Source organism: Hyaena hyaena, unplaced genomic scaffold (genome assembly GCF_003009895.1).
Source record: "Hyaena hyaena isolate Hyena2069 unplaced genomic scaffold, ASM300989v1 scaffold_491, whole genome shotgun sequence".
Lineage (NCBI taxonomy): Eukaryota > Metazoa > Chordata > Mammalia > Carnivora > Hyaenidae > Hyaena > Hyaena hyaena.
Genome location: NW_024081114.1, coordinates 130,595 through 144,081, shown reverse-complemented (window position 1 = coordinate 144,081; position 13,487 = coordinate 130,595). Strand labels below are relative to the sequence as shown.

The 13,487-nt window shown below is 45.2% G+C and overlaps 1 protein-coding gene across 2 annotated transcripts in view; it reads left to right on the top strand.

The window, feature by feature from the left end:
* ME3 (malic enzyme 3) overlaps positions 1–13,487 on the top strand; it is a 197,096-nt gene that overhangs the window by 109,926 nt on the left and 73,683 nt on the right. For both annotated transcript variants that reach the window (XM_039254349.1, XM_039254348.1), the window contains one exon: positions 10,528–10,603. In XM_039254349.1, coding sequence (XP_039110280.1) covers positions 10,528–10,603 — 76 coding nt within the window. The remainder of the gene's footprint in view (positions 1–10,527; positions 10,604–13,487) is intronic.

The window sequence follows — 13,487 nt, the reverse complement described above, 5'->3', positions numbered from 1 at the left end:
CATGTGGAGAAACAGACTCAGAGAGGTCTGGTAACTTTTTCAAATTTACTGGGCTAGATGTGGTTGGACACACTAGCACCCTGGTCCTGACTGCTCCATTCCCACATTCAGGGAAGGAGAGGAAAGAAGAGATAGATCATCTCTTCAGAAATTCCTTTCTGAAGGAATACAGTGTCCATAGGGCTATTCTGGCGGATTTGGTCCCTGCCCATCTGAGGCTTCGAGTCTTCTTGGGAGACATCATCCCACAGTACCAAGAGGGAGGGAAAGGGGACAGTGGAGCCAAAGGGTCTTAGCCTGGGGACTCCGGGCCCAGCTCTGTGACTCTGTCCCCCTGTGATTTTACCCTCCGGGGCCTGCTTATTCTGTGGTTCTCCCCATTCTCCAGCAAGGTCTCTGTTATACCACATTGTACTTCATTTTTTTTTTCCTGGTCTGCCTCCATCAGAAAACCCCACTGAATCCAAGTAAAGTCTCAGTCATGTGCCCAACACAGTGCCTGGCATGAAGCAGGATGCATGGAGCCTGTGCAGGGGGCAAGGAAGCTGTTAACCTCAAGCACAAGGGATCCAGGAAGCCATGCCTGCCCCACGGTCCCACGGAAGGAGTCCCATGCACAGACGCCTCCGTGCTCACCTTTATGCCTCACTCCAAGGACAGGAACACGCCACATCCCTTGTGATCTGGGAGGATCGGAAGAAAAGGGGGCCTCCACAGGTCCCTTGTAGCATCCCACCTGGAGGGAGACAGAATGGAAACTGGATGGGCTGTCCAAGATACAGAGAATTAGCTGTGATTCTTCAGTGGGTTAAAATAATCAGTGGAAATTAGCTGTGATTGTTCAGTGGGTTAAAATAATCCTCGAGATAGGAAATAAAACCAAAGAAGGATTGTGAGAGACCTACCACAAACTTGTCCATTACTTTAGCCACAGTCCCTGAGGACACTTGACAGAATCGGGGAAGAAAGAATATGACTTCTAAGTTCCTCCAAGACAGGGACAGCTTCGTCACCTTGGCCTCAGGCTCTGTCTCACCAGGTGAGACTTCTCACTTCTCAGACCTACCTTGTTCCGCTCTGCTGCTGGCTCTGGAGACCAGTGCTGGACCCTACAAATAGCCTCTTATGGTATTTCAGAGGATAGCTTCCCTTCCTGCCCAAACATGTGTGGAATGGTGGTTTCGTGGCAACAGTGAGCCTTTGTTCAGAGTTGAACGTGCACGTCGCTCCTCCTGAGCCCAGCCTCAGTGTTTTGCCTCATATTACCGACTCTGTTTTAATTAAGTCCTTCTTTTGTGGTGGACTTGGTGCCAAGAAGCCTAAATGAATGTTGTCTGTTTGAGTGGATTTTGCTAGTTTTTTTCCCCAGTTCTATTTTAGGAAACTTCTAAGGGTCACTCCTCTCCAGGCAGAGATAAGGGTTAAGAGTCTTTTTCTCAAGAAATAACACTCTCCTAAGTGAACATTATCTTTGTTTTTCTTTCTCTTTCATGTAACTGAATTCTAAAATTCAAATGGATTTTTCTGGGTCCTGATGGAAACTGTAGATAGTGATGTAATTTACAGGCCTTCGTTGGAGGGAGGAAACTTCACCTGTACCTGCCCTTGCAACATTCCATCCAACTAGAGTTTTAGGAGGGAAGGAATCGTGATCGCAACAGCTCATGGATGCTGCACAGAAGGTGGATGGCTGGTGCATGAGCTTCCTGAGGCTGCTGTAATAAAACAGCATAGACTGGGAGCTTAAAACAACAGAAAGTCATTGTCTCACAGTGCTAGAGGCAAGAAGTCAAGGTGGCCACCAAGTTGTGCTCTCTCTGAGATCTGTAGGGGAGAACCCTTCCTTCCACTCCTTCATTCCTTGGCTTATGGATATATCACTTCAGTCTCCCTTCTGGCACCCCATGGCCATTTTCTCCCGGTGTATCCCCACTTTTTGTTCTAAGGACACCCGTCATGTCAGATCAGGGTTCTCTTCCTTGTGACCTCAGCTTCATGACGTCTGCAGAGACCCTTTTTCCAAATAAGGTCACAAGTACTGTTGCTTAGGATTTCAGTATATCTTTTGGGGGAAACATGAGCCAACCTACAACAGTTGGCTTGGAGTTTTTCTAACCTGGAAAATACTTGGCTACTTTATCACTCTTTAGCATAAGGAAACAGTATCGCTAAGTATCGCACTTCCAAGAGCACTTCTCACATGCCAAGCACTGTGCAATGTACCTGTTACATATTATCTCATTTAACCCTCACAGAAGCACTTTGAGGTAGGGGTCATTATATGCCCCATTTATACCTGAGAAAATAAAGGCCCAGATCTGTGTCATGTCAGCAGCCGTGTTCTGAACCACTCAGCATACCCAGCACATATCTTGTTTTTGGGGCACCCATTACTGTGTGAGACCCTTGGGTGGGGGTGGGGATGGGGGTACAGCAGTGAGTAAAATGGATATAGAACATTCAGTCCAGTGGGAGGAGTTATGCATTAAAGACATAATTTCCGGGACACCTGGGTGGCTTAGTTGGTTAAGTGTCTGACTTCAGCTCAGGTCATGAAGTCACGGTTCATGGATTTAAGCCCTACCTCAGGCTCTATGCTGACAGCTCAGAGCCTGGAGCCTGCTTCAGATTCTATGTTTCCCCCTCTCTGTCCCTCCACCTCTTAATATCTGTCTCTCTCTCTCAAATAAACATTATAATAAAAAAGACATAATTTCCTAAATACCAATTACTGACTCACAATGTCATAGCACTATTTCCAATCAGGAATTGTTTTTCTCTGCTGTCATTGCCTGAGATCTGTTGTGGGAACAGTAACAGTGAAATGAAGAGCAGTGGGTGGTCCCTCAGAGAAGGCAGGCCCTCACCTCTGCTTCACCAGAGCCCCAACATTTGTCTTACGTATGGGGCACCTCTGGGAGATCTTGCTGTACAGGGAGTACTACGGCTGGCTTACATGGCAGAACAAACCCTAAGAATCTCAACTCTTAAAACAAAACGTATTCTGTGTTCCTGCTTCCTGTCCTCTGTGGGGCAGCTGGAGGTGGTGCTTCATGGATTTCTTCCTCTAGGACCAGGCTGCTGAAGTAGCCTCATCTGGAACTGGACAGGTTGCCATGGCAAAGGGAAAGAGCAGGTGGTGAATCTCACGCTGGCCTTTAAACACTTGCATCCCAAAGTGTCACATCAGCTGTGCTCCAGGATGAAAAGCCTATGACAGATATGCCTGTTAGGCCACACGGGTCATGTATGTGAAAGAAGAGAACATAAGCATCATTCCGTCCCTTCCCTGTCTACACATTTATCCCAAAGCTCCATGTGGAAGGGGGCTGCCCCACTTCTCTGGCCACTTCTTGGCTTTGGTCAGTGGGTCCTGCTGTCCAGGCATCAGCCAAGAGAGAATCCAAGTTCTGAAGAAGCTGAAGTTCGAGAGTCCAAATTTGTGAAAGCCATAAATCAGGGCACAGTGATCTGTGTTTGCAAACAGTTCTCAGCAGGTCTCCCTAAAACAGCAACCTCCCAAATGCATGAATAATATAATTTTACATATAGATATTTTATTTACTCACAATTTTTCAAGAATAGGCTGTATGTTATATAAAGCAGGGCATGTATTTATTTAAGCCCTGGATTCCATAGGTTGGCAACTGGCCATATTCACTACATATATTTGTTCTTCCTTCAGATTCCAGAAGTGTTTCCCTGAAGTAAACAGGAAAAATGGGGGGGAAGTAACAAGTAGCCAAAGTTATTTTTTTTTTTCCTGTTCCACTTAATGACTGTTAACAGGGAGACATTCCCAGGAGTGCCTCTGTCCCAGGTGCCCATCTTTGTTAGCATCGTACAGGATGTTCTGTTCTAATCACTCAGAGGAGTCATTGGCCTTGATGAATGCTCAGGTTACATTAGCTCACTGCAGGATGTTCAATGCTTTGGGATCCCCCAGGGCAGCCTGTAACTCACTCAAAAGCTGGAAACGCCTCTGCATCTCAGCCCAGGGCTTCCTGGAGCTTCCCACCTTCCTGCCTCCCTTTGTGCCTTGGAGCAGGATGATAACATCACACCAGCTGTCAAAGGTAGTGCTTCACAGGGTATCATTCATTTCCGTGGGCTTCTGACTCCTTCTCATGGAAAGAACCCCTCTAAGAGCATGCCAGTCTCTCTGGTTTCCTGCGGGCCCTTGATGGATGAAGTTAGGTGTCAAGAAGCTGTCTGAGACCACAGGAAACCAAAGAGACTGGCATGCTCTTGGATGACTTCACATTAACCCCCTCTCAGACTCACCATATTGGACAAGGTCAGACAAACACCAAGATTCACATGTCTATAGGATTTTCCAATGTGCAGAGTTTTTGTGAACTTGCTTGTTTCATCCACAGTCACTCCACAATGGAGAAGTCATTGTTCCCAATTTAGTGAAGAGAAAACTAAGGCACAGACAGTTGAAGTGACTTGCCCCAAATCACACACTAAAGGAGCCACATTGCTGGAACCAAGAGATTTGTGCTTCAATCTCACCTTTACCTTCACGTCTGTACTTCCTAATCTTCTTTATCAAATGATGGTGTTGCCCACCTGATAGTCTTCCATGAGAATTAAGATATGTACATAAAAAGCCTAACCCTAGCAGGGTTCCTAGAACAGAGATACACTCAAAAAGCCTATGAATGGATGGATGGATAGATAAGTGGATGAGAGCATGAATGGTGAATGAGTGAGTGAACAAGTAAATATTGCCCATTTGTGCCCTGTTTTTCCTTTCCGTTTGCTCTTGATAACACTCATTTAATACTAGCTCTTGCAAGGAACATGGAAAACTTTTAGTCCGAAGTGTGTATCACCCCAGTATTTTGCCCTCACTCAATGACCCACATAATGAAAAGATTTTCCACTACATTTTACGACTGCCTTCACCAAAGGCACATATAACTGCCAGTCATGGCTCTCAACAAACGTGCACATTGATTTGGTATAATTCTAGTTAAAATACAAGTTAATAATTAGCTACTAGCATCCACTGAACATTCACTATGAGCCAGGCACTTCACTGGCATTTTGTTAGCATTTGAACGCAGGCAGTCTGACTCCTGAGTCTGGACTCTTTATTTTTTAAATTTTATTTATCTTTGAAGAGGTGGGAGGGGCAGAGAGAAAGGGAGACAGAGGATCCAAAGCAGGCTCCACACTGTCAGCACAGCCCGACGTGGGGCTTGAATTCACAAACCATGACATCATGACCTGAACTGAAGTCAGACACAACAGCCACCCAGATGCCCCCTGAGTCTGGACTCTTACCCACTATACTAGCTCAGCAATGCTAAGAGCTGCCACTTGTTGAGTGCTTACTGTATACCAACAGATACTGTGATAAACTAAATACACATTGTCTTAGTCCTTATAGCAAATGTATGCAGCAGCCAGTGTCATGTTGTCATGTTACAAATGAGGAGCTGAAGCTTGAGGAAGGGAAGTGACTTGTCCATAGCCACTTTGCTAGTAACAGAGGCAGGCTTTGAATCCATGTGCTATGTTTATAAAGCACGTGTATCTAACCCCTAGTCTGTGCTACCTTCCATCTGCCATTTTCCCAAAATTACACGTGAGTCGCTTGCAGCCCCATTATTTTCAGTGCTTTGTATTGTTGGAAATTAGTTGAAAATCCCCATTCTAGCCTCAGGGATGCCTGTGAGTCTAAGGTCTCAGAGTGAGACAAAGCAGGTGCAGGAGATCCTCCCGTGGCACTTATGTGTTTACTTCCTGAAGTCACTAAGAAGTTACACAGAGAATGAACGTCTGCACTTGTCACTGGATCAGAACCACATGGAAACAGAGATAACAGCCAACCCCATCACCACGTCCTGCTGGAAAAGATAGTGTCCCCTGACTAGAAAGTGGCTAAACCTGCAAATAGGTTGCTGAGGACATTTAAGAGGTTTTCTTTTTTCCCAGATCCAGTTCTGCCAAGAAATGGATGGATGGGCAAGAGCCCCCCTTAGGATCCTGCTCAAACCTGCAGTCTGGTTGTTTACAATCAGAATCCCTCACTCTGCACGTTTTACTTTCTCGCCAACATGCATCAAAGAAAAATGTTTCATTAGTAGCCTCAGTGGTCTCTCTGGATGCCCATGTCCTCTTTTTATAAAATGAAGTCTTTGGACTAGATATTTCAAAGTCCCCATCCAGGGCAATCAATTTGGGATCATCTGTAGCTATAGTTTGTTTATTTGTTTAAAAGTTTATTTCCTTTTTGAGACAGAGAGCATGCATGGGAGGGGCAAAGAGAGAGACTCTGAAGCTGGCTCCTCACCATCAATAGAGAGGTCAATGCTGGGCTCAAACTCATGAAATGTGATATCATGACCTGAGCTGAAATCAAGAGTCAGACACTTAATCAACTGAGCCACCCAGTTGTCCCTGCTATAGTTTTGATAATAGATGGAAGAGCACTTTGAGAAGTGATTAAAAGCTTTTAATACATTTCAAAAGGTGTTTTTTTACAGCATGATCCCTGCAGAGCATAAAATTATATATGCAAAAAAATGAGAGAGAAAAAGAATCTTTTAAAATTTTAGTAACTCAAATTTAAATGTAAAACATTTTGAGTCTCCCTCCTTCCTCTCCTTATCTTCAATGAAGAGGGACTGTTTTAATGTACCAAAGAATTTTCATAATCGTATTTTTTTCTGTGTTTAGAATTAATCACACGAGAGCTTTGCTAAGATCTGAAATAGTGTGCATGGATCAAACCCCTTCCTTAGTATGTGAGATTTTTGTTAAGTATCACTACTATGCCTCAATCTTATCAGGTGAATATTGAGAACCAGAGTTGTTTGGGTGAGGAACGTTTCTAGAACAGGGCCAAGTTAAACAGCTTCAAGAGGCCAGGAATGCGTCACTGGCATTAATTAGTGTAGGCAAATGACTTCCCCAAGGTCATTCAGTGAGTCATCAGTGAGCCTGGAGCTGGGACTCAGTTCTTCCAGCTGGAAAGAATTGGCATCCTGTTGGCATTATTATTCCACCTGACTCGCTCTGGAAAACCCAGGGGAGAAATCACTTACAGATATTAGAAGTACAGCTGTGGGAAAGTAAAAACTAGCAGAAATTCATCCCTAACAAGACCTCCTCAGGCCAGGCCTCGTGTTAAGGACTCGGGTCTTTATTCCAAGAGCCATGGGAAGACAAGCACAAGGAATAACAAAGTTAAGACTTTGATTTCAAGAACATCTCTCTTTATACTGTGTGGAAAATGGATTGAAGAAAGACAAGAGGTGGTGTCCCAAGGGACACCCCACTCTTTCTTTGGGGAAGAGAGAATAGGAGCTTGGACCAGGGAGGTGGTGTTAGGGTTGAAAGAAGTATATGAACCAGGACTACGTAGAAGGTAGAATTGAAGGACTTAGCATTGGGTTATATTAAAGGGGAGAGGATTGGTTCCAGGGGGGTGGGATGTTTAAACTAGATGTATATACTAGATGGGAGTGTGGGGTGAGGGGAATATTCACTGAGAAAAGAAGGAAGGGAAGAGAATCAGGTTTGTCTTGGGTCTTTGTTTTGTCCTGTCCTTGAGTCATAGTGGTAGAAGGTTAGGATCATAGACTTGGCTCTGGACCTGCTGAGCTTGAAGTGCCTTTGAAACATACAAAGGGACATGTCAGGTAGGCACTTAAATATAAAGGTCTGGAACAATGGCTCTAAAACCAGGGGTGACATTGCCTCCCAGGAGACAGGTTAGAAATGTCTGGAGTTATTTTCAGTTGTCACAACATGGCATGGGGTGCTATTGGCACAGTAGGTAGAGACCAGCGATACTGCTAAATATCCTACAATGCACAGGCCACCTCACTTCTCACAGCAAAAAATTATCCAACCCAGATGTCAGTAGCACCAAAGGTGAGAAACTCTGGACTGCAGATATCTGAGAGTAACTAGCCCAAAGCTTTGGGGGCGCTGGTGAGATCACATATAGAAATAAGAGTAAGAAGGAAAGCAGAAGAGTACAAGTTTTTGAGGAACTATAACACCTAATAGCTGGATGGCTCTACATGAAAGACAAAGAGCCTCTAGCAGCCAGAGGTAAGAGGAAGCCTCCGAGAGAGAGAGTCTCAGAGGCCAAAGGGTGGGTGGGAGAACATGAAAGTGTCTGATGCTACTGGGAAGCCAAAGGCAATGAAAACTGAAAATCCCTGTTATAATCAGGGATATGGAAATCACTGTTGATGACAGTGTTGACAGTGATGACACTGTTGATATGGAAGTCACCTTAGCAAGTGCAGCTTTGGCTGCATGACTGTGAGAGAAGATATACCATAGCTGGTGTAGACCACACTTTTAAGAAGTTTGGCGATGGAAGAGAGGAGCGAGAAGGCACAGTGTTGGCAAGGAATGTGGAAACCAAAAATCGTTGGGGGTTCCTTGGTAATCTTTGTTGGTTTGTTTTGTTTAAAATTTTTTACGATGGAAAATGTCTAACATGCGTAAAGTAAGTAGAATACTAAAGGAGCACTGTGTAAAACTCTGTCTCTCCAGATCAACAGCAACTGAAATTTCTGTTCATGTTTCACTGCTCGCAGCTGTGGCTGCTTTGCCAGGCATGCGTGTGTGCACAGGTGATGGTCAGCAGCTCAATGATGTGTGCAGGATTTATACCCCACCCCGGAGTTCATTCTTTCTGTGGCTCCTTCTCTTCCGGAGTGCCTCTTTTCACTTCCTGGCTGTTCTTCCAGCCCCTACTCCCCTCTCTGAAACCTCAAGCTAGGAAGGCTCTCTGCTGCACTAAATTGGCCTCATATTAGACTCCCCTCAAACACGAAGCTGCAAATTTATAAACCTACGTAAATCTCAAGAGGTGTGATTAATTCCTACTTTCAAAGGTAAATTCCCTTTCAGTTTCTGCCTGCTTTTGGCCAACTTCCATTGTCTTAAAATATGTATATTTTATACACTCCTAAGTTTTATAACAATAATGTAATCGTCTTAAAAATGACAGTTTTATTATTGTTATCTGAAGAGAGTTTACTCTCTTCAAGAGACTGTCATCAACAAAAGCCAGAATATTTTAAGACGATAAAGACTTGGGGATATTGTGGAGCTGATGGGAGGTTAATGGACAGTCTAGAGGAGAGAAGAGGTAAATTACTATAAGACTTTATAATATTCATTGGAACGGAAGGAATGAAGGAACTGTCTGCAGATGCAGAAGTTTGCAGCTTTCATGGTGGAAAGTTGACAGAAATGCCATCCCATGGCTTCATGTGACCTCAGAGACGAAGTCACTAGGGGGGTTGGGGGAAGGTGAGGCTGTTTGTTGGAGGCTTGAGAACAGAGAAACTTAAAATAGTCTTTGCAAAGGGTGTAATGAGTGGATTTTGACAAGAGAAACCATGAAAGAACAAAGACCGGTCATTTGTTGACAATTCATAGGGATTGTTGAGACAGTAAAGAATTTGTGGAAGTGCCAGTCAGTCTGCCCTATAGTAAGACTTTCTCCACTTGCCTTTGGCTGCCTGGATGGAAGTGTACAGGGAGCAGAGAGGACATTTGCCCACAGTTGGGAACTTTACAAGACTGCTGAAACCAAAGAGCAGGGCCACGGGTGTTTACAGAATTGACTAGGGCATGATTTAAATAAAGGATCCAAAATGTGAACATCTAATGAAGCCATGACAAGCTCTGTTTAGAAGCCTTCTCTGAGTTAGCCAAGGCAGTGCAAATAGGGGAAGCTGTTCTCCCACAGCTCCCCAGCCTCCTCACACTGGCAAACCAGAGCGCATGCTTTGTTAGCAAAAGGAGCCTTTTGGGGTGTATTGGACAAAAGGAAAAGAAAGAAGTGGCATGAACTACCCCATCTTCCCACCCCTGATCCCCTGACAGAAGACTCAGGTCCACAGACAGAGGGCTGAACTTTAGAAGTTCTAAATCATGCCAATAAACTGCTGAGTAAAATATGTTCCAGCCTCCCACCTTTACAGATACACCTTCATGCTGGCCTGGAAGGCCAAGTTTGAATTTAGAAGTCACAGGCCCTAGTGCTGCAAGGAAAAGTGGCTCAAAGCTGGCAGCCCACACCTCTCCCTTTCCCCAGCCCCATCCCCCACTGCCTGTGTCTGGACACCACGACCCACAGGTCCAAGTTCCAGTGACAGCCCCAGGCGGAGGGGTCTGCCCACTGTAGTGTGCTCTGTACTTAGAAGAGGGACTCAGAAGAGGCCGACATAGTTTCTTGAAGCAGTTTTGGGGTTACTCAGAGAATTCTGGGATCTTGTGTGCCTGCTCTAGAGAGAGGAAGGGAGAGGGCAGGCTCTGTTGAGCACAGTCCCCAAGAGGGCACAGCGCTTGGCCCCGTGGACTCCTTGCCTTGTGGAGAGGAGAAATTGGAGGAAGGCCAGGGCAGGGCTCTCTAAACTGCCCTGGCCCAGGTCTGTGGGAAAAATTAAATGATGCAGTGATGCACAGTATTGTGGTCTTTGCTCTGTTCCTATTCTGACTGCCTGGTTTCTCTGTGTATACATGTTTTGTTTTTCCTAGTGGGCTGTTTATCACCATTCATGACAAAGGCCACCTTGCAACAATGCTGAACTCTTGGCCAGAAGACAATATTAAGGTATGATCCCATTTTTTGCTTCTGTTTTTTGTGGTTTTTTTTTTTTTTTTTTTTTTTTTTTTTTTTTTTTTTTTTTTTTTTTTTTTCCTTTCTTTTTTGACTGAAGGCATCCCCAGCTAGAAAATGAGCCACTGCAGCACTAACAGCAAGATTCTGCACTGCTTTCCCAGGCCCAGAGCACAGGCTGGTGAGAGGCAAGCATAAATGCACCACGGAGTAGAGGTGTACATTGACCCATAGCCATGTGAAACTGCCCTTGTTATTAATAGTGTAGTAGTAGTCTGAAGACATTTTCGGAATGTATTGAGTACCTACTAAATATACACTGCCAGTTTCCATGGTGGATTCGGGGAAAAATCAGACAGAACTTCTCCAGTAGCTGACTTTTCATGAGGAAAGTAAGACAGAGACATGAAAGGCTAACAAGGAACTTGATCAGAGGTAAAGGAAGCACACAGAGAGCTGAGGGTGTGAGGGCAGAGATTACTTCTAGCCTGAGGGGAATTGAGTACGACCTCATGGGACATTGGAGCAGGGCCTTTAACTGAGGGTTAGAATTTGGCCAGGTAGGCTTTGGAGAGAGTAAAACACAGGGTGGGGACATTTTGCAACAAGAGGGAAAGCTTATGATGAATGATACCTTCACACCTGGGTGTCCCCGATCAGTGGAGGCGATTATATACAGAGTGACAAAATAAATCTGCTGCTTCTTGGAATATCAATTTCACTCAAAAAAATCTAAGTGTAAAACATGTTTATATCCTAAGTAAGATATAATGTAGAATGCACGTTTTGTGTTGATTTTAAAATATAAGATGTGCAGCTTTGTAGGAACTTGATAGCTTCTGGCTACATGCCCATATCTCCTGCCAGAGGGACTTTTGTGGCAGAGCATGAGGGGCTTTCACATTTAACATCATTGTTACTGCTGGGGCACCTGGGGGCTCTATCTGTTCAGCATCCAACTATATTTTAGCTTAGGTCATGATCTCATCGTTCTTGAGTTCAAGCCCCACATCAGGCTCTGCAGTACAGGTGGAGGCTGCTGAGGATTCTCTCTTTCCCTCTCTCTCTGCCTCTCCCCAACTTGAGTTCTTTCCTCTCTCTCAAAATAAATAAACCTTAAAAGAAAAGATCATATTGCTAATGCAGATAAAATGGGTGAAGCAAAAATGCAGAACATCTGCTAGCTGCTTCACGAAGGCATTTCTGGTCCACATGCTGGGGAGGAGCTGGAGCTGTTGACACCACCCTGCTTGTCTGGGAGGCTGAGGCACCCCAACATTGCTTCCTCCTCGGGCCTTTCCTCCCTGTTCCTGCCAGTTCCCCTGAACAACTCCCACCTCTCTGAACTAGACACTGAATACAGCTCTCCTTGCATCCCACCCACTTCTGGCCCTCCCTGGGAGTGGTAGTATTCAGAACCAGAGCAGAGTGCATGACCTTGACACTTGTAAGCCAGGCGGGGTCGTGGCCAGGGCCCTCGGACTTCAGTCCTGGCCATGTTGAAGAGCTCCTTTTGTATATCTATGTCTGGATGTGATTTTTTCCCCCTGTGCTTCTCTTCCCTGCTTATCTGCTTAGACTCTAGTTACATGCAGGCCTTGTCTTGAGAATTTTGGTCTCCATCCCAGAAGAAGCAAGTTGCTAGGGCGTGTCTAGTGCAGCTATAATAAAATCTGAGCCATATTAAGGGGAGCCAGCTCACTGGATGGGAAGTTAACTCCAACTTGTCCTTTGCAGACGTGCTGCTGATGCCTGCAGACAAATCTGTCCACCTTCTTGGGAGGTTCAGCCATGGTAAAACCTTGTACATAGTAGGCACAAAGCAGATGCCTGCTGAGGTAAATGATCTCCGTGGACATGATGAGGGTCTTCCGTGTACCAGGCATAGTGCCAGGAGCAGAGAGATGGGGTCTTCACCAGCATGTGCCATGCCTTTGTGCAAGCTACAGGGAATTCAAAAGAATGACAAAAAGCCACCCCCTCTTAACCAGTAAGAAGAAAGTGCCTCTTTCCCCCAGGCTGGCACACAGGCTTGGTGAGGAGCTCGTGGACTGGATTTTGGGTTCTGTTTGCTCCTTTGGTCAGGATACAACTTAGAAAATACTCGTTGACTGACTTCAACAAACATAGTTTGAGAACGTTCCAAGTATTAAGTACTAACTACCAGAGATGGAGACAGCAACTTTTGTGATTTTAGAGGAAGAGAAATGGAGTGTTAGGTCACCCCAGACGGGGTGAGACTGAAGCAGACTGCAGATAGAGACCTCCAAAGCCTCCAGGGCGAACACAGGTTCCATGGGCATATCTGGACCAGTGCATGTAATTCAGTTGCATTTGTTGATCACGTGGTAAACATCTATAGGATTTCGCTGTAGTTTCCAGGATAAAGGAGTACAGGCCCAAACTCCAGGAACTCAAATTCAGGCTGGAGAGACTGACCCAGAAACAATTGGAGTAGACTGTGTGCTGCCCAAGAGAGGAGCAAATGTGCTGACTGGCTGACCATTCATCCTGTACTAGCTTAGAACAGGCAAGTGAATGCCTGGGGTCACCTCTTTCCCTTGACCCTTTACATCTGTCTCACTTTGGAGAAGCCCCAAGATCAGTCCCTGGCAATTATATGGAAGAATCCACTATGGCTTTATAGTCCAGTATCTTACATCTTCCATTTACTTGTTGTCTGTGCAGATAAGCTCTCTGATCTTTGTTTTCTTATTATGAAGACTAACCATAGAGTGTATGATACTGAAAGGCACTTGAATGGATATGGTCATTGCTGGAGGTGGAAGGCGCAGCTGTAGGACACACAGCAGCGCAGGGGAGAGACTGCAGAGGCCTTGAGAGCAGCCAAAGAGGAGGCTGTCTACCTGTGAATCAT